Below are 21,918 nucleotides of genomic sequence, written 5' to 3'. Positions count from 1 at the left end.
TTATTCCTTCTTTTGAAAATCAAAGTTAAATAAATGCATTACAAGTTATAAACTGAATAGCATGAAGGGATGAAGAATTTTACATAAATTACATAAAGCAACAGCTCTTACTGAGGAAAAGTGCTCTGTGACTACTTAGTAGAAATACTGTGAAAAGAATTTGTTTACATTGGAACTTGATTATAGACCAAGTACAAAAAAGCCACTTAATTTTAATTCATATCCTCTGCTAAGAATAGAGATGCAGTGCACAGTATGCAGGATCCTAATGGTATTTTCCAGAATCTATTATATACCATAATAAGACTTTTTCTTTTTAAAAAAAATATTTTAAAAGCCGATTTTGCTTGGGATGCTTACATTTTCTGAAGTATGTCTTGAAAGCACTAGTTGGCTGTATCCCACAAATGTGGGGGATTTTCTCAAGTACTCCCTGTTTTTTAATAACATTTACTAATCTTTGCTTTTCTGCTTGCAAGCAATAAAAGAAGTTTGGAGAGAGCACTGTACCTTCCTGTCTAAGTAGATGCAGACAGTTAAATGAATGTCTGTAGTGTGACTGTTCAGTGTGAGATAAATGGATTTTAATTTAAGCATAAGACTACTGTTGGTGTTACTAGAAATGAGTGGTTCACAACCCTATGTAGGAGCTGGTACAGATGGGTTCCTCTGCTTCTGAGTCACCTGGGAAGTTCACTGCCTGGTTTTGTGCCTGGGGTCCACATCAGTGGTGTGACTCCTGCAAGACGTGTCAGTGTTCTGCTTGAGGGCTGTGGAGGAGCTTTGCTCTGGGTTTTTCTTAGGTAACAAGGAACAGAGTGGCTGAACTTGATGCAAACAGAGTATAAAAGCACATGGGTGAATTAAATTTTTTTGCAACTTGGTCTGGTGTCAAATCACCCAGTGTCCAGTCATACGCTGCAATGCCAGATGGTGCTCCAATTCCAAGTGCTGCTGGTGCTTCCTGATGAGGTGGGGTTGCTACAGGGGCTGGGATGAGAGGTGAGCTGGAGGCTGAGTCACCACTCAATCTGTGCTCTTGGACATGCACTTCATCTGTGCAGTTCAGCATTAAAGCACCAGAGTGGCCAAGTGCCAGTCTTTAATGATAAATGTGGAGCTGCAGACTGACAGGAGAGACAGTTTTGAGGGAACTCATTAAAGGGCCTACAATGTTACCCAAGACAGACCAAAGAAACTACATTTTTCTGGGCTTTTTGAGCATCTTTCTCACATTCAGAAATGTTGTTTTTGTGGAACTTTATCAGTGATTGAGCCCTGCCATTTAATTTCATAATTTCAGGCGTGATGTATTGTTTGTGGCTGTTTCCAAGTCAGTGCATTTCTGAAAAAGTGTTTTGTTGTTTTATTTTAACTGTGAGTATTGGAAGTTAAAAAAATAGAATTTTTAGAAGTATTAAATATAGAAGTGAAAGTATAACAGTAAAATCAGTTTTGAAAAATTTTGTTGGAAACAAAAAATAATGTAATTATTTTGTGTTTATCTAACCAAAACAAGACGGATTTTTATCTGTCCCATAAAATGAGAAGGACTCTATCTGTGAGGGGTTATGCTTAAGATGAAAATAGGAGAAAAATTGTATTACAGACTGATTATTATATTTTGTGGAAACCCTTTCCAGGAGAGCGGGATCTGAACTTTCTCACATCCAGGCTACATACTTTAACAGTTTCTGCTGTCTGGGTAATAACCAAAAGAACAGTTCAGTGTTAATGTAGAATTTTTTCCTATAATAACTTTTAAAAGATTTCCAGCAGCTTTGTAAAGTCAATAAATGATTCAGAAGCTGGAAATAGTCTTTGGTAGGATTTCCAACGACTTGCTATGTATTCTCTGTGTAAGACAGTATTTCTTTTGAGGGGCTATGATATTTATTAGATATCAGAGATTTGCTGAAAACCACTCTGAATTTGAAGTTTTTGTAAGATGCTAATGTGTAAGGAGCTTAGGCCTTTTACTAGTTAAAAGAATTTGCTGGTGTCATGGTTTTAGCCCTCACTGTGCTGTAAAAGAAATTGGTCTTGATTCATGAGTCTGTGCTCTGCATTTTCCCAGGATATCCATCCATGGACTTAATTTAAGACCATTTTCTAGGAATTCCTAAGTCAATACCTTTAGTTTTACAACTCTCAAATATAGGGGCTATAGAATCAAAGAGTGGTTTAGGTTGGAAGAGAACGTAAGGAACATCTAGTTCCAAACCCTCTGCCATGGGCCGGGACACCTCCCACTTACACCAGGCTGTTCAAAGCCCCATCCAACCTGACCTTGAACACAGCCATGGAGGGGACCCCCACAACTTCTCTGGGCAACCTGTGCCACTGTCTCATCACATTCACACTAAAGAATTTGTTCCTAATATCTAACCTAAAGCTACCCTCTTTCTGTTTAAAAAAAAACATTCCCCCTTGTCCTTTCACTACATGCCCTTGCTTTCATGTAGCTTCCCACTTCAGGTACTATAAGGTGTCTACAAGGTGTCCCTGGAGCCTTCTCTTCTCTAAGCTGAGCCTCATCTCTCTGAGCCTGTCTCCACAGGAGGGGTGCTCAAGCCCTCTGATCATCTTTGTAGTCCTCCTCTTGCCTCGCTCCAAGAAGTCCATGTCTTTCTTATGCTGGGGTCTCCAGAACTGGACACAGTACCTCCTGGTGGTGCCCTTTGAGAACAGAGTAGATGGGGACAATCACCTCCCTAGTCCTGTAGGCCAAACTTTTTGATGCAGCTCAGCTGTTGGGTTCTGGGCTGTAATTTCACATTGCCAACTCATGTTGAGCTTTTCATCAACCAATTATCCCAAGTCCTGTTCCTTAGGGACTGATCTTAATCCCTTCTTCCAACCTCAAATTGTGCTTGAGATTACTCCAACCCAGGTGCACAATCTTGCACTTGGTCTTGTTGAACTTCATGGGTTTTCCATAGGACAACTTCTCAAGCATGTCAAGGTCCCCCTGAATGGATGCTCTTCCCTCCAACATGGTTACCACACCACACAGCTTGGTGTAGTCAGTTAATTTGTTGAATGTGCACTCAATCCCACCATCCATGTTTCCCACATGTTATTTCACTGTTTGTAAAAGAACTTGAGACTGTTATACATTTGACTTGTTAGACTTTTTAATATCTTTGTGTTACTGTTAAATATTGTATTAATGCGTCTCACTCATGTACAGAAATGCTTGCAGCAAACCAAAGTTGATGTCTAGGCCTACAATCAATGTTAAATTAATATCAAACCATCATATTTACTGAGGTTGTGAGTGCATAGATTCAGTTGGCAATGGATGATTGAATGTGGTCCCCTCCAAATCTGATATTGTTTCTCAGAGACAAGGGGCTCTTTGTTTCTAATTCATCCTCAACTTTTGCTTAATGCATGCAGAGGACTATACAGGTGTTAGTGATACTCTTGAAAATGGGGAAAGTAACAGGGAAAAGACCCAATGCATTCTGGAGGAATTTTTTTCAAAGGTTTTCATTTTGAAATATATCAACTTTGTTTTTTTTATTTCCTCTGTCATTAAATCTCATATACAATCGATCAGGAATTAAGACAACTTCCTTCCCTTGAATATTTTGCAGAAAGTGTATTAAAGTGGATTTTTAAGCCTGAAGCTCATAGCTTAATCAGGAATTTTACAAATTCTGGATAGAAATTTTGTTCTGATTGGTAACATGTATTTATACTCAGCTTTCTTGTGCTTGTGTCAGCACTTTTTGAGTGTATAGGGATCAGGGGATGTTGGCATTTTTTGGTGCTTTTCCTCCCACCTCCCCAAAGATCAAATGAGTTGAGAGTCTGAGTTGTTTGGAGTATCTAACTTTGTAATTACTGTTAAAGAGGTTGTCAGTGTGTTTGATAGTGATAAAATGCACAAGATTTATTCCCAGCTTAGTGTTAATTTACAGATAAAGGTAATGGAAGGCATATATACATGGAAGACATATATACATGGAAGACATATATACAAGGCATATATACATATTACAAATGGAAGGCATATATATATGTATACTAGGCAATGAAAATCCTTGTCCACCAGTAATTGACATTAACATGAAAAATTTACCCACAAATTAAGGAAGTTGTCTATCTAGGTAGAGAGGATTATCTTTATTTTTGGAGAATATCTATTTATGTATTGAATTTAAGTTTTCCCATATCTGTGTCTGATACAGCCAGTGCTTATTGTGTTTTCCTCTCTTTCAGCACCCAAGGACAATGAAGAACGTGTGTTCCGGGAGCGCATGCGCCCCAGGAAGCGTCAGGGTGCTGTGCGGCGCAGAGTGCATCAGGTTAATGGACACAAGTTTATGGCCACCTATCTTAGACAACCAACATACTGTTCACACTGCAGAGATTTTATATGGTATGACTTTGCTTTCTTTGCAACCTTGAACTGAAGAATTAAAACCCTCCTGTTTTGCTGAAGTATCAATGACATAAAGCAGTTCTCCTCTTACTTTTAATATTATGCTGTCATCCGTTTCACAGATGATAATAGAAGACTGTTGAACTTCCTTCATAAATGTTACTTTCTAGTATTTGTGTTTATGCTCCTCTGAGCAATAAAGGTCAATCTTTTCCTGTGTAATACGTGCTATAAATGCTAGGTGGACAGCCAGTCCTGTGTTCTGTAGGGACGTTAAGTGTAGATCTAGACCTAATGCAGTTCTTTACATTTTGTCAAGATGAATGAATTCTTCTTGAGGTGCTTTAGTATCACTGTCTTCTTCCTAGGATATGCTAAGGTTCTATGCATCCAATGCAAGTTAGTAGAATATTGCACCTGTAATGATCCAGAGTTTGGGGTCCTCAGGGTCTTGTTACAGTGAATGTCAAGAACTCCCTTTAAGAATTTTTTTACGTTAGTTTTAAGCAGTGGCAATTTTCAGGTAGAGGATAGTGATGGAAACATTCAGTTTTCAGTTTCTTTTTTAGCAGCTCCATTATTGTTTTCCAAAGTTACCTCGAGATGCTGATTTGTACCTCAATACAGATAAGGTCTAATGTGATCCATAATTAATATTTCTTAAGAGTAAGTGTAATGAATCAGTCTTTCTTACTGTGAAACAATGTGAATTGTGCATGAACTCAAGCACATTTCACCAAGAATTTCTGCAGGTTAGGTTTTATGTTAGCTAAGATGATTTCAAGCAACTATATGAGCAGCGCAATCTTATGGCTATTTAGGGGCTTGTTTGGTGATCATTTTACTGGCTTGTGGCTTCCCTTTCCATGTACTCTTTGGCTTTGCCTGTTTCATTATTTCTTTATTTCTTAATTTCTTTATAGCCTATCATCCTACCTGCTGTGTCTTAGCACCTCAAATGTAATTCCTACTTTGAACTGATCTCATGCATGCAAGCACAGAATTATCAGATGATTGGTTATAGGAAGCTATTCCTTTAAATTTGTCCATTTCCAGTAATGAAAGGAAAAATGTTTTTCATTTTGAAATATATATGTTCTTAATTTTATAAAACTGATTTATTTTCAGGGGTGTAATAGGAAAACAAGGATACCAATGTCAAGGTAAGAGAAAATCTACGGCGGGGGGATGCTTTGGATATATGTATTGTGCTCTATTCTGTAAATAATATTTTTATCAAGCATTGTGTATGTACAGCGTTAAGAATTTAGCACAAGATGATCAATGTAAGTTTGCCTCATTAAAGGTACAGTTTTTACAGTAAGTCACAGAAAGATCTTTCAAAAATGTTCGTCTTAGGCAGCATAATGAGTAAACATCACTGAACAGCAGATTCTGGGTGTCTCTTTATGCACATCCCAGTGAGGGGGCACATCTGCAGATGTTGGCTTCTTCATTTTAAAAATCATGAATTCTTTATTCTGTTTAAGATTCTTTGTTTAAAAGTGCCAGGTAATTGAAAAGGCTGTAATTAAATAGATCAGGTCTATAATTATAGAGATAATTATAGAGGTCATCATTAAAGAAAGTTATAGCAAAGACTGCAGAAGTACTTAAGTTTAAACTCAATTTTTCAACTCAGTTTCTTCTACTCTTGATATTTTTACACAGTCACCAGTTTGAATTATATTTTTCTACTTCTCATCTGACAAGTAAAATAATCACTAGAAGTGATTTTTCAGTTAAAAAAGACTTGATGAAATATCATGTGTAAATAAATATATACAAATAATGTGTTAATATACTAAAATAAGATTCACTGTATTAACATCCAACAGAGGTTCCTTGAGTTCTTTTTTTTTCTCCTAACAATGACCCAGGTGAGAAGAAAATGAAATTCATTCTTTCATTCTAAAGGTTTTTTCTTTACTTGATGACCTTGAATCTCATGGTACGATAGACCTTGCAATTTTTAATCTTATCTGTCATATCTGCAAATGTTATTCATTCATCAAGTAATCAGTATGAATATTGACAAAGCATTTTTGCCTCCTGAAACATTTTACTGTTATCAACTTACGATAATGTATTACATGAAGAACGTTCTACTTTTTTTTCTGTTCTTGTTGCAATGAGTATCTTTATTTCTCTTTTCCTCTGGGAGCTCTTCAGACAGGAATTGGTTTTGCCATTGTTTTCCATATAGTGTGAAGAGCATGAGCTTCAGCAAATAAAGAAATAAGATACATAAAAATTGAGAAAAATTGCGGTTACTATTTCAGAAGATAATTTGTAGCTTTACGTGCTGAGATTTTGGCAGGTACACTTCAGTTCTCTTAAAACTCATTGGCCTTTCAAAGTTCATCATCTTTCACTTTTGTGAGCCAGACTTGCTTCACAGGACTCACCAATCACCAGTCACATACAGCCTTTCAAGTACCAGCATTTCTAGATACCTGAGTCCAGTCTTTTCCTTTAAAATCAGTCTTCATGAAAATTAATTCTTTTATCTGTTTTTTGTTTATAGTTTGCACTTGTGTAGTCCACAAGAGATGCCATGAACTTATAATAACGAAGTGTGCTGGCTTAAAAAAACAGGAAACTCATGATGAGGTAAATGTTTATAAAATTTTCAAGATTTTCTAGGTAAAGTTCTGTCCTTCATCTGTTCAAAGTAGTGTCAGCTCCTTTGTTTAATCAATAAATGTTAGACTTCTTTGTGCCTTCTTGTTGCCTTGTCATGTAGCATTTACTTTGGGATGACAGACTTCAGTAATGATTTCAATTACATGGGAATTATTATACAGCAATTAATTTCTAATTAGTAAACTTTTTATAACATCTGAATCCTTAAAGTCTCAGTAAGCTTATTCCACTCTTTTTCATTCACTCTTTTTCATTATTAACATTCTCAATTTCTGCATTAATACAAGTTTTGCCATTTTAAATCTTAAGTAGGATGGGACTCTTTATCCCTTAACTGCATTTTGTGTGGCTCAGTCATTACCAGCTGATAGGATAAGCAATATGATTTTGTGTCTTGCATCAACATAAAAGCCCAGAATTTGCTTGCAAAGTCTTACCTCAACACAGATGGTATCTAAACTGTCAAAATTTAAACCAAAAGCCATCTGTGTTTTCAAGAAGGATGTTGTATGAGACAGTAGTGATAACACAAGGTACTGACTAGCTAACAGGATTTTTAGCATAATTGCTCCCTACTTCCAGCAAGATTTTGTTTATTAATGGAATTTACACAATATATGCTTTCTATTAGCTTGCATTAAAATAACTTGAAAATTAAATTAGCTGCCTTCAGGACTGTACAGTCAGGGAGGTAAATATATCTGTCCAACAGCATGTTCAACTATGGATCAGAAAAGAAAGCAATCCTTTCACTTGGGTTAAAGGTCTCTCTCAGCTCAGGTGGCCCTTTTGGGCTTGATTAGGAAAAGAATGTTCATTTCTGTGGACAGTCATACAGCAGGGAGCAATGCTGTAGTGTTCAGCTGCCTCACAATCCTTAGCTTTGGGGTATCCTTTTATGACTGGCTTGATAGGGGACAGCTGGGGGAGGGAGGTGAAGTTTATGTATTTTTAAGTAGCTATAGCCCTCAACTGTAGTAAGCTTTATCTTGTACAGAAGTTTTTTGTTTGTGTTCTAACTGAAAAGCTAATGAATGCTCACTGTCATGTTTTGTGCAACAGCAAGGACATAGGCAAGGTAGTCGGGGGGGTGATCACAATTACCTGACCACAGAGAAAATGTGCATTTCTTAGTTTTGCTTGTTAAAACCTACATTTATATTCCTTAAAAGGCCTAGGTTTAAATTACAAATAAGAGTTTTATGTAATAATGGTTTTAAGCCACTCTTTCAACTTCAGTATGATTTTAACTGAGACACTAAATGATCTCATTCTTTCTGTGCAGTTCACTACCTTTTTTTCATACTGGCAGCATCCTTTTCTTTAGTATTTGCTTCACAATTTGTGCTTCATGTCCGAAACTTGATTATGTGCATAGGATTGTGCTAAAGGACTCTGTTTGGCCAGTGCTGGGTTTGTGTAGTATTTACAGGAAGATACAAAACCTTGTATAGATTTATATTCCCAGGCTCCAGACTGGTGGAGGCTTGTATGCTTTGCTGATATAATGATCTCATTGTTTAAAAGGGGTACTAGATCACTGGAGAAAAGCCAGTGGTATTAGGAAAGGGAAGGAAAAACGTGGAAGTAAATCTCCTGCTATGCATTGGCCATTATAAAAGCTTATCAATGACATCCTTTTATTAGTAAGTAATTGTACTTTGGAATTCCTGAACATAACAACTTATCATTGTCATTCTCATAATCTAAAGAAGAGTGGGATGTGAAAAGGTAAAGGGTTTGTCATATATTTTTCTTTCTTAGTCCTGTATTAGTTTGGCCTCCTGTTCCTAAAACAATTGGGAGTGACTTCCTTGCCTTCCACATTAAGAGATCTTTCCTGATAGCTATGTATTTGTTGTTCCCAGAAATTCTAGGAAGTAGACTTCAGTCTTTATCTCTTGGACAACAGCAGCCCTTCCTCCTCTTTCCCCCAAATAAATTAATGAGAAGAGAACTCTGGAGTTTAAGTACAGCTAATGAAAAGATCATCTAAACACTATCTATTTGACTTTGCTTGAATTCTGCATGTTTCTAGAACATAACAGTGCTTCAGTGTACACTGGTTGTGAAGAAACTAATTAGAATGAAATATGCTGTGCTCTCCTTTTTCAGCAAGTGGGATCCCAGCGTTTCAGTGTCAATATGCCTCACAAGTTTAGCATTCACAATTACAAAGTGCCCACCTTCTGTGACCACTGTGGTTCATTGCTCTGGGGTCTATTGAGACAAGGTTTACAATGCAAAGGTAAGGATTACCACTTCAGAGCTTTTCTTCTACTTAGTGAGCGACTCGTAGACTTGGAAAGACTTCAAGTTATTCTGACTTTTCCAGCACATAAAGAAAAGAATAGAAAGTAAATAGCAGACTTCTATAGGAATTGCTATCATGGGTAGAAGGTGGTTGTTTACTCTGTCTGCAACATTAGTCAATAACAGATATTCAATAACTGAAGTATTCTGGCATGTAGCTAAATCATCCTGTCTGCCTAGCTTTTTACTCCAGAAAATAAAGGATTCATTACTTTCCACAACTTAAGGACTGTGTACTCTGTAAAGTATTTGTATATGATGTTACTGTTGGAAAGTGCATTCACGTCAAGGCAAGTAATAGTTTAGAATTGATAAATTGATTGAAGTGAATAAAACACTTCAAATAGTGGGTCCATAGGAATGACCTAATGAAAATTGTCAGATTATTAGAAAGTACTGCCTAATAGAACTATAAGCATTTTCATATTGTTACACCTTTATGAATAGGTAGGTCCATCTTTGTAAATACAAGAGTAGTGTTATGTATACTTCTCATCTATGGAACACAAAGATGTCTAAGCAGGTAGTCTATGAACTATAGCCTTCACCATATTTAAGATGAGACATTAACTATGGGAGAAAGTCAAACCTAATGCCTCATGTCACACATTGCTTAGAGCAAGGGAGAGAAGAAATTTTTCATGACAAAGTGATACACAGTGAGAAGTCCAAGCCTTCCTTTGTAATTCTAGCTAGTGAGTAGTGATTAAAAGTTAGACACGAAATACTGCTACTTTGCTAGTATCAAGATATTGTTCAAATGCTATCTTTATTATGGTGGAGATACGTTTAGAGATTTTTTTAATTAAGCCTGATTTTTTCCTTTTAATTTTAGTCACAGCTATAGTATCTCCCCAGCTGTCTGAATATGTTTCTTAACTTCCATATTCTCATTCTACTACCTTAGTGGTTCATTTGTTCTTAAGTGTAGAAAATGTTATTTCTCCTAGGTATGTATTTACTGTGTAGCAGATGCACAGGATCAGTAGGTCATAGAGCCTATGTTGACTTCACCCTATTCATACAATTAGTGCTTATAAAAATGCAGTGTTGCCTGCATGAAATCTGGAACACACCTGAGTTGGAAAAGTCTTGCTCTCCGATTTTCGTTTTCATTCTTAACAAGTGCCAAATAATTATCCCATCCTCAGAGATGTGCTTGTTTGCCCAGTGTGGTTTTAATAGCATGAAAGTGTATTCCAGAGGTTTATTCTTCTGGGTTGGTTTTGCTTTTCACCACTTATTCTTGTGCTTCTTTTTTTACAAACTGTATACAGTCCAACTTCAAGAATATAATTTTCCTCTTGCTTTATTTAAAGCACTGCTACAGACTTGTAGGTCAAACTTTTTACTTGTCACTGAGCTTTTGTCACCAAATATACAAGCACTGAAAATACCATGTGTAGCAATTTCTTTTTTTCTCTTCTTGTGAGCTGCAACATTCTTGTAAAAGAATATTGGTACAGTGTACAAGACAAATTCTTGTAAAAGAAAGGTACCTGCTTTCTGAAGCACGTGGTTACTGCTGCAGATACAGTGTCTGTGTATAGTCTCAGAGGCAGATGTGGTTCATTTCTGTAGGGTTTTTACAGTGAAAACATCACTGATGAAAGAGCTGATGAAATGCAGATTTATAAATACATACTTTTTCAGTGTTTTTCCCCTCTAAAAAACTAGTGAAGTTAGGACTTTGAGCAACTGAATGTTAATCTAGTATCTAATAACACTTGGAATTGTGCTTTGTGTATGTCTTGCTCCACAAGAGGGCAGTGAAGTCTAACATAAAATGCATCATCTCCCAATAAATTCACGCTGTGCAATATTTAATCGAGCTCTTCCCGCTACCTCGTAAAGTAGAAACAGTGTAACCTTGTTTTCCTGTTTACTAGTATGCTAGTTTCAGAAGATGGTTTTTAAGAGACAGAACTTAGTAGATGGATTTCCATCTAGAGTGCTTAACAGTGCCAAAGACTTATAAAACATAAAACATTGTTGGTTTTATGCCTGGCTACATTAGAAGTTATTCTACTTGAGTAAAATAGATTGAGGTGCAATAACACAGGAGGAACAAACGTGCTCTCAATATGGAGCAGAAGTGGACTGCTAAAAGCCAAACTCTGAAGGACTTTTCTTCAGATTTAAATTCTATTTAAGATTTAGGAGATCATTAGATACTTTTGTTTGTTCCCATGTTTGTTCTTGATTCTGTATAGAAACGCTGTTCCGCATTATCATAGCAGAAAAATTATAACCAGGCTAATTTTATATTAGCATTAAAGTGCAAATCCAGCTCAGTATTTTTCTACTGAAATTATATTTATTTGAAATGATTGGTAGGTACAATAAGGTCTGATTTAAGTAAGACAAATAAGTGCCAGGGTAGTACTTAATCTACTCTATTACTTTACATGTCATTGCAGTTTGCAAGATGAATGTACATCGACGCTGTGAAACAAATGTGGCACCAAACTGTGGAGTGGATGCTAGAGGCATAGCTAAAGTTCTTGCAGATCTTGGAGTCACTCCAGATAAGATCACTAATAGTGGACAGAGGAGGAAAAAGGTAATTTTACTATATAGTGTCTCATGAAAAAATGAGGTAAGGATGACTTTATTGTAACTTTACTACCTGGGGTTCAGTCCCACCCACTTAACTTGGACAAGAATTTTTTTTCAAGTCAGTACAGAGCTAAGGCTTTTGCTTTAGAAATGCACATCATCTATTCTGAATATTGTTATGAAATTTATTTTGGCTGGATACAATTTTGTAAACCTCGGGTCTGTATAGGGTCTATGAGGGTTTCCCTTTTTTAATTTTGAGGAAGAAAATTTGACAGAAACAGTATCTAACATCAGTTCATAAAAATTTGAGCATCTCAGTGGCTCAAAATTGGCATCAGATAATGGATTGAGATGCAGCACTAATCCATAACACTGTAAATGCTGATAAATCATCATGGGCTGATTTATATGATTCTTACCACAGATCCATTGCTGTCACTTTACTGAAGTAGGCAATTTTTACCATCATTTCTTAAAACACTGGCATTTGTTTCTGGTAATTTTCCTGATTAGTGTACACTTATATACACAGTTTTAAGTTGTTACAGAAACACAGAAAACTCAGGAATAAATTAAATATCTGTGGCTCCCAGGAAAAGATGTTGTCATGTCATTACTTCTTGGATTAGTTTAGAGTGCTTGCTGATACTTGTTCTAGTTACATGTATTTACCAGATAGATTTCTACACAGACTCGTGGTGGCTATTCAAAACTTTACCACTTGTTGGGCATGTTTATTACATTTCTTTCATCATAATAACTGAATTTTCTTAAGATTGATGGTTCTTTGTTTATGTTATGGTTTCTATTTGGTGTGATGCCATCTACTGTATCATGGATGTCCTGCTAGTAAGAATCTATAGGGGTAGAACATCTTCACTTTCCTTTACCCTTTTGCTTGTGAATTAATGCTGTTAAAATTAAATTTCCTCTTGGTGTGGGAGGATCTCATAGCTGAGTACCCCTTTTGGGGTTATTCTTAGCTAATTGCAGGTGCAGAGACGCAACCACCAGTTCCTGGAAGCGCCTCATCAGAAGAAGATAGGTCAAAGTCAGCACCAACCTCTCCATGTGATCAAGGTCAAACATCTCTTTATTTCTTAAGTGATACATATTGTCACATGTCTTCCTTCCTTCTATATGAGTAAAAAAGTTATCATCCTCTATAGAATCAAATGAACAAAGTAGTTACCACCAGAAAATGAAGTATGTAAAGATATGAGCTGCAAAAAGTTAGCTAATAAGTTTGCTTCTCATTTCATCTAGATCTGTGAAATTAGATGGCTTTTAAAAGGAAAATTATGAAACAGTCCCCTTCAAATATTGTTAAATTTACTAGATGAATCCTTGCCTAGCAAAATAGGAATAACAAAATAACTGGAATAGGCTGCCCAGGGTGTGGTGGTTGAATCACCATTCCTTGGAGGTGTTTAAAAGATGTGTAGATGTGGTGCTTAGGAATATGGTTTATCACTGGACTTAGTAGCATTAGGGTAATGATTGGACTCAATGACCTTAAAGGTCTTGTCCAGTCAGAATGATTCTGTGATTTATATGAAGACACTCTATCTGATAATAAGGTTTGGAGATAAAATAGATTTTCTGCAATTCCATGTTGAACATTTGGGATAATGAAAAAATCCATCCAGTTAGTCTATGCTTAGCACATCTGTGAGGTCTCTGGACATTTTTGTAAAACCATGCTTCCTTTCAATCATTTTTTTCATGCATAGATTTGAAGACAAATATTTTACTCTTCACTGATATGACCTGATTTCATTGAGCTGAGCAGCCTGGTAAACAGAATGTGTATGTCACGGGAAGCACTTTTAAAGTCTGGTCTCATTGTTGCTGTTGAAAACGAGAATTCTGTCAAGTATCTTATGTATCATCATGTGTGTAAACTGATGATATGAAAATGAAAATGAAAATGAAAAATCTTTACATGAAAATGTAGGCAGATCAATTCTTTTGTGTTGAATTCTTTAAAAAATTTTTATAGTTAAAAAATTTCTCAGCCTCATTTTTAAGAAAGGAACTTCCAGAGCTCCATCTTAATAAATACTGTAAAACTCTGAGTCCAGAACTGATTGAAATTTGACAGACTTTTTTTTCATGGACAGTAATTTATTAAATAGCATTTTTTAAATAATCTGATGCTTTGCTTAAATAAGAAGAAAAAAAATCTAAATTCTCCTTTAAATTTCAGTTTTGTAGTTGTCCAATAAAGTTGTTGCTTCCAGGGCCATCAGACAGAAGTACTGTGCAAGAGACTGAGGCAGACCCTGAGGTCTGCTCATTTTCATTGGTGATAAATGCTAAGAAACCTTCAGAACCATTTAGCAGATCTACACAGTTGCTGCTTGGAGCAGCACTAGGAGGTGGTCAAATACTTGACTGGCCGACATCTCATAAAAGCTGGAGCTGAGTAAGATGGTCCATTCATGTTGATTTCAAGGACTGGGATGCCCAACTATCTTTTGAACTTTTGAAGATACAGCTCTAAAATACTTAAGCAGGAAGATGAGTAAGTGCTGCAGGAAGATAGGGGTGTTCAAAACAAAGTACTTCTCAGTAGTACAGGAACACCCAAAAGCAACTATCTGGCTACTATTCTGACTTATCTTTCAAGTTTTGGATATGTCATTTACTTAGGTTCTTTTTAAAAGGCCACACTTCCTGTTAGAGCAGGAGTTGAGCTGATTACTGTAAGGTGGAGAAGCAGTTTGCTAAATATGTATTCTTGACCACAGAATGTTCTACATGGCATTAAAGGATGATGAATGTCCCTTCACAAAACTGATACAGACCAGCACAAGCTGTTTTGCTGATGGTTGGTTAAAACAAATGCTTTTTTCACATGTGTCCCTAGAAATCAAAGAGCTGGAAAACAACATTAGGAAAGCATTATCGTTTGACAATCGGGGAGAGGAACACAGAGCAACAGCTACAACGTCAACAGACAACCAGCTTAACAAATCTGGGGAGAATGGTGAAAACGGAGAGGTCAAACAGGCCCAGACCAAGAGAATAGGCCTTGAAGAGTTCAACTTCATCAAAGTATTAGGGAAGGGCAGCTTTGGCAAGGTGGGTAATTTGGTTTTTTGTTTGTTTGTTTGTTTCCTTGGTGTATAGGCTTTATTTTATTTCACTGCTTTGAAAGTAGTCATAGTGACATTCAGAAAGTGCTTCCAGCCTGAGGGTTTCCTTTTACCTATTGATTAAAAGCAGCTTTTACCTCACAGATGAGAAATATTTGCCTGCTGATCAGCTGGTGTTTTTTGTGCTTTAGCTCAATTTGTTAACTGGGGTAAAGCCCTTTGAAACAAAATGTCAATGTTTCTCTATTTAAGGATACTGGTAATGAAGACATACATGTATGTATGACAGTTACATACATACTGTTAAAAAGATAATTAGTTGTGGTCAAGCAGGAAAAATCAACCCAGAAATAATGCTGTGAAGTTCTGAGTTCATTCCCTTTCTAGATAATACCCAGTTCAAGTTTATTTATTTCACAGAAATACAGTTTGTGTGCTTGTTTTTCCTAGTTGTATGTGTTCAGTGCTGAGCAGAACTGAAGCACTTCTACTCAGATACAAGAGGTTTAGACAGCTGCCCAAAATACCATGTATATGGCAGAGGTATAACTCACCAATACCTTCCCAGAGTAGCAAATTGGTGAGGGTGGAAGGGACATTGCTCTATTTACAGGGCTTACAGATTTTCTCTTCAAAGTGCTATGCACCATGGCATCAAAGAGGAGGACTGAAATGTGAATCTGTTTCACAAGTACACTCTTCCTTCCTTGATATACAGGAACTGCAGATGCAGGGGAACAGGGCTGAAGCAGTTCTTTTGTCTCCCTGTTTTCTAATTCTTTCTCTGAAGATGACCCTGGCTCCAAGCCAGAACTGACCTTAAACAGAGTATAGGAATTGAACCTTAAACAATAGTAGTAGTTAAAATCAACATCTTAAAAGCAGCTGGAATGGTATGTGGGATTGTATACTAAGTTCATCATACACATATCTCACTACCAAATAAAATAAAGTGGGGAAAAAATTTCTGTTCTATATATGTTTCCTTTGTTAGTTCTTGAGATCTTACTAATAAGCACTCATGAAGATATTTGAATGAAGGGATAAAACCTTTTTTATCTTCTGCATTCTTCACTAACAAACAAAATAGATACCATTTCAAATTTAAAGAGTACCAAGTGTGGGGTTTTTTTCTAAAATTACATTACTCTTATAAATATACAACTCAATTCAAATCTAAAGAGTACCAAATGTGGTTTTTTTTTTTCTAAAATTACATTACTCTTAAAAGTATACAACTCAATTCAGGCAACTATGTAACTGTCTGTGTTTCCAGTGCAAACTCATATGCAACCCTGCATTTGTGGTATCTGTCATTCATGTGTTAACAGAATTTCTGTTTGTTTTAGGTAATGTTAGCTGAGTTAAAAGGAAAAGATGAAGTATATGCAGTGAAAGTCTTGAAGAAAGATGTCATACTTCAAGATGATGATGTAGACTGTACAATGACAGAAAAGAGAATTCTGGCATTAGCACGGAAACATCCATACCTAACACAACTTTACTGCTGCTTCCAGACAAAGGTAAGTTACATGAGTCTTTTACCAGTTTGTGCCCAAGGAACAATATTCACTATTTCCAGAAAAAAATACAGCAGCATAAAAGGTACAGCAGTGTTTCACAACAATATCTGACAAGTTTTTGGCATTTCAGTAGTATTGATACCTGACAATTTGGGGGGATTTCAGTAGTATTGAACAGTACTGTCTGCTGTTAAATAGAATAAATACTATTACATTGTATATACCAGGAGATGGCAGTAAGTGAGTTTAAAAAATTTTAAAAGAACCCCACATGCATTAACTACCAAAAACTTCTGAGATGTCATTTTCTGTGTATCTTCTGCACATGAATTAGGTATAAATGCTTTTAACATCCAGTATTCAGAGTAAAAATTCTAAAATAATCTTAGGATATGGCAGAATACTAATCTTTTCAGTTTTCTTACACTACATAGTATACACAATGTTCAGAAAAGAAAGGAAAAAGTTATACTGCTTATTCAATAAGTTCCTATAGTGCTAACACCACCCATGTGCTTGAGAAGCAGGTAGAAGGAAAGGCAGAGAGAGCTGATAGTGAAAACCTCTTCCTGTGATATTGTTAATTTCTCATACAGAATTCCTCTTCATAGCACATGCTTTGGATTTACTGCTTAAATATAAGAGAACATTTGGATAGCAGGTGATTCTGTAGGATTTCTGAATCCAGTCACTATAAATTCTTAAAAACAGCTGTGTTCATAGTTGGTTTCATTTTTTAGTTCCTTTTAATTTTTTAAAATTGTGATTGCTGTTGTGTCACTCAGCTGAGCCGACAATTTTTACTGTATTGTCCAGAAAGCTTAATGGACAAAAAAAACACCCAAAAGTGAATGTGTCTTGCAGGTGCAATCCTAATCATATATAATTGTATTTACAGAAGGATTTTTTATTTTTTAAGTGCCCGATAAAATGTTTACTATTCCAAAGCACTAAGGTTTGAACTTTTGCCTGTTAAACTAAATATGCTGCTCATTTAAACTCATTGACCTGTAGAAAGTAAGTTTAGCAGTTAGTATATATGTCTATGTAGAGGATTTTTTCTTTCAGTAAGACACTATATTTCAATATTTGAGTCAATCTAATGGAAAACTTTGGCAGATTAAATTAATCATTACATTAGCATATTGAACAAAATTAAGTTTCTAATGCTGTGTGTGAGTGTATGTGTAAATACCTATATGTTCACATCTTGTAAGCAAAACTGAGCATGGCACATATGAGAAATTGCAATAATTATGTGCGTGGAATTAAAGAAAAGCGAAGTTATCAGGAAGATAAATAGGGCAGTGAGAAAGTAATAGCAAAATGGCTAGCAGGGTCAAGATTAATTCTGTGTTCAAATACGCAAATAACAAATGTTTAGTATGTTTATGCAGTTATTAACATAGTGGAAACACATTAGTATTTTACCTACTTTGAAGATGCCACAAAAACATGGCCCAAGGAGTTGTATATGCAGGTTATGTGCATGGAGGGTGTTTCATGCATTCAGACTTGCAAGGGAGGTGGTTGTTCTCCACTACTCTACTCTCACAGGACATCACCAAGGAGTACTGTGTCCAGTTCTGGAGCCCCCAGCATAAGAAGTCCATGGACCCTTTGGAGCAAGGCCAGAGGAGGGCCATGAAGATGCTCAGGGGGCTGGAGCACCTCTCCTATGCAGACAGGCTGAGAGAGTTGGGGTTGTTCAGCCTGGAGAAGAGAAGGCTCCAGGGACACCTTATAGCCACCTTCCAGTATCTGAAGGGAGGTGCTCCATGAGAGCTATGAAGCATCTTCTTTCAAGGGAATGTAGTGATAGGATGAGGGGGAATGGCTTTAAAGTGAAAGAGGGTAGCTTTATGTTAGATACTAGGAAGAAATTCTTTAGTGTGAATGGGATGAGACACTGGCACAGGTTGCCCAGAGAAGGTGTAGTGGGACTCTACTAACCAAAACTAGAGCTAGTGATACCAAATCAAATTAAAAGCCCACAGCTGAAAAATTGAATGAGTTCTTTTGAGCATGGCCTGTGAAAGATTTGCAGATAATTCTTTATAAAGAAACAAAAAGCCAAAAACTTGTAACAGCAAAAAGCCTACATCTGCTAAAGCTGTAAATTATTCATGAATAATAACAAATGTAAATATACTAAGTAAATTAGTCACTGAATTTGTTCGGGTTCAATGGGGACAAAAATAAAAGTAGAAAAACTTGATCACACAAACGTGATCTGTGGTTAAAACAGCTTTACTGACACAGAAGATATTGTACATCAGAGTTTAAAATGTATTTAACAGAAGGGTAGTTAGTTACACTGCAATTGGATGCTGTGCCATGGCTGCTGTGCTTTGCAAAACTGGTCTCCTAAAATGATCATAACAGAATTAAAATAATTGCTGTATACACCCTGACTTAATGGTAAGATTAACTCAGTATTCATTGTCAAAGCACTCAGAGGTTGACTTTATGTAATGAGATTTCTTACTTTTTTCCTCTTCCACAAAAATGCCAACTTGTGTGTTTGACTTCATATAGTGCAGTGTTTTCCTACAGCCAAAAGGTGAAAACGTGGCAAAAAGTTGCCTAGCATGCTTTTTACTGTAAGTATCCTTCATATTATTTTTTTAACAAGGAGCAGATTTTTCATTAGTGTAATTTACTAAATAGTACTATTATTTTCAAAACAAATAAGAGGTCATATTTTTAAATTTTCTTGGCATTCAGAAATCATGCTAAATAATGACTAGTAGCAAACATTATATGTGGTGTTAGCCCTGCATATCTGAATTGACTTTTTGCAGTCCCATTTATCTTTCTTATTTTGTAGGAATTTTCTTGATAGTGGTGTTCTCATGATCCTACTTACTCCAAAAGCTAACTTTGATCAAACCAGTTTGTTTTAAGGCTCCAAAAGGAGCCTCACCAAAAATCACTGTTTAATATTAATATTTTATATATATATATATATTCAAATATTGTATATATATATATTCAAATATTGTACTTTAGGGATTGTTTTGTATTATGGGGTGACCCGGAAATCAAGTGAGCTGGGTTGTGTTCCAAAGGTTGGGAATGCAGAAGTATGCAAAGCTGATATGTGGTGTTCTGTTTGCAATAGTTTGAGGTATGAACTCATCAACTCAGTACTGTGCATTAAAAAGGAATTCATATGATGTGTTTTTTATATGGAAAGAACTCAGATATTTTCATGTAGCATATCTTATAAAACCATAGTGCAGTTGGGTAGTACTTTTCAGCACTTCTTTTTTATGGCAGTGTTTCCCTTCTGGTTTTGCCAGCACATGGTCAATGTGTTCATATGTTTGAGTTCTGTTTCTGTGTCATCTGTCATCTGGGATATAAATGAAGAATACTGCACTCTGTATTTGGCACTCCAGTAGCAAAACTTCTCCAAGGCCTAGCATACAGGGTGCAGCATTTTTGTAGTAACTGACCTTTTCTTTTCATCATCTTTGATTTATTCAGGACTTCATCTTGTCCTCTACTGAGAAAATGTTGGGGTTTTTCAGGACTACTACTGTTAAATTTTTTCCACCTCTTCCTCCTGTCTTCTCTTTCTCTTCTATCTGTTGGTTCCTTGTGTTTTCTGTAAGAGCTATCTTACAGGACAGTGATGCTGGTGCTGCTCAGTTCTCATCTCCAGTGCCTTCTTTAACCTCATATCATGCTTTAGAGATCAACTATGGAACTATATCAACATTAGGTTTACTGATAGTGCTTCAGTCAGGTGGCTGACAAAGACAGTTTAAGTATTTCTAGAGTAATTTTCTCTGAGTACATTCCTGTATTTATGCTTCTTCGTTCAAAGTTGGAAGTTTCAGGACTGTGAAAATTCAGGTCTTTTTAAATGGAAAGTTAAGATTCTACAAAGTAAAGATATAACTAGCTTTACCTTATTTCTTCAACAGCCTTATCAGCCTTCTTCATAGTACTTAAAATTTTCTAGACCTCTGCCTTTTGAGATGCATGCACATGTATATGTGCACAGTATAATTTATAAATAATTATTCCAAGAAATACTTTAGAAATAAAATGTTTATTTTTAAATTAAGACAAGCTTTATTACAATAATTCATTATAAATTTAGAACACTAGAGCACTACTGCTTGTAACACACAGCATGCACTTTTTTTTATCCACCTTCATGAAATCACATAAATTTGAAACTAGTGCTCTCCTCTTTTCACAGTACTATATTCAACTAAGTCACATTGTACACAGATATACTAGAGAGTGCTGCTAATACAGAGCAATGCTTCTGTTGGGTGGTAGAATTCCATAACTTGTAGAGGACCCTTAGTCAGCATTATAGCTCTTTCTATTAGAGAAACCAAGTAATTAAATTAAGAACGGAGAAAGTCAGTTACTACAGGTAAGTAGTTAGACTAATCCCACTCATAAAAAGCTTTTTTTCCTTACCATCGTCTCTGTTAAAAGCAGCATATCTATTTGTAGCATAGCTTCTGAGCTGACCTGCAAGGCAATTCCCTACTTTCCTCTGGTATTGTGAGGTAGAGATTAACCACATGACAGTGGCAGAAATTAAGGACATCTGGGCATAGGCTGTAGTGTCCCTCTTTATGACTATGTGGGTCCCGTAACTGTTCTGTTCTACCTAGTGGCTTACTCCTGGTTTATCCTAGATTGTGAATTCTGTTGTTCAGGTACTATTGCTTCCTTTGTGCTTGCCCTATGTCTGGCATGCTCTGAGTAACACTGGTGTTTATAAGGCTAAGATTCAGAAGATTTTCTTTCCATTTCAGGTGTCATGGTGTTCCTTTTTGATATTGGCAAATATTTGAAATTCTGCATCATACCACTCTGTAAAAACCAAAAGTAATCAGTCCTCCTACTCATGGCTTTTATTTAAGTATTTCCAAGGAGGGTTTGGAAGTCCAGAAGTATGATATTATTATAGTGTGTGGAAAAGCAGAACATTGGAGAAGGTGTAAAATTGAGTTCTGTTTCAAAATTGGCTTGTTCTGTTTGTGTAAAAAAATTTAAAACAGCAAAAGGGAAGGGAATCATATGCTTATATCTTAAAATTATGTTTTCTAAGTTAATTTAAGAAGATTTACTATAGTATATGACCAAACCCATCTTCGGTACTGCAAAAGCAAGTCTTATTTCTCTTATGTGTATTTTTATGAAAAGGTCAATGTCTTTTGCAATAATAGCTCAGGAGTGTCATTTCTGATATAGAGTGCAAATTAACCTAACTGAGTGGCCACTGGTACATTTGTTTGGGACTAATCAGAGTTTATAATCCATTTCATCTGGTATTCTTGCACTTCTGTTGCTAAGCAGCTAAAACCATTATGCAGATATTGCTATATGGGTGTAATCAGTTTAA

General features: G+C 36.1%; 1 protein-coding gene across 1 annotated transcript in view; it reads left to right on the top strand.

The window, feature by feature from the left end:
- PRKCE (protein kinase C epsilon) overlaps positions 1 to 21,918 on the top strand; it is a 282,369-nt gene that overhangs the window by 170,583 nt on the left and 89,868 nt on the right. Inside the window, exons 3-10 of the mRNA XM_071739442.1 lie at positions 4,231 to 4,390; positions 5,522 to 5,556; positions 6,921 to 7,006; positions 9,155 to 9,287; positions 11,773 to 11,915; positions 12,898 to 12,994; positions 14,787 to 15,001; positions 16,365 to 16,538. Of these exons, the coding sequence (XP_071595543.1) occupies positions 4,231 to 4,390; positions 5,522 to 5,556; positions 6,921 to 7,006; positions 9,155 to 9,287; positions 11,773 to 11,915; positions 12,898 to 12,994; positions 14,787 to 15,001; positions 16,365 to 16,538 (1,043 nt within the window). The remainder of the gene's footprint in view (positions 1 to 4,230; positions 4,391 to 5,521; positions 5,557 to 6,920; positions 7,007 to 9,154; positions 9,288 to 11,772; positions 11,916 to 12,897; positions 12,995 to 14,786; positions 15,002 to 16,364; positions 16,539 to 21,918) is intronic.

This window comes from Heliangelus exortis, chromosome 3 (assembly GCF_036169615.1).
Source record: "Heliangelus exortis chromosome 3, bHelExo1.hap1, whole genome shotgun sequence".
In the NCBI taxonomy this organism is placed as follows: domain Eukaryota; kingdom Metazoa; phylum Chordata; class Aves; order Apodiformes; family Trochilidae; genus Heliangelus; species Heliangelus exortis.
The sequence above is the reverse complement of the archived record's forward strand: the minus strand, read 5'-3'. Positions and strand labels throughout refer to the sequence as shown.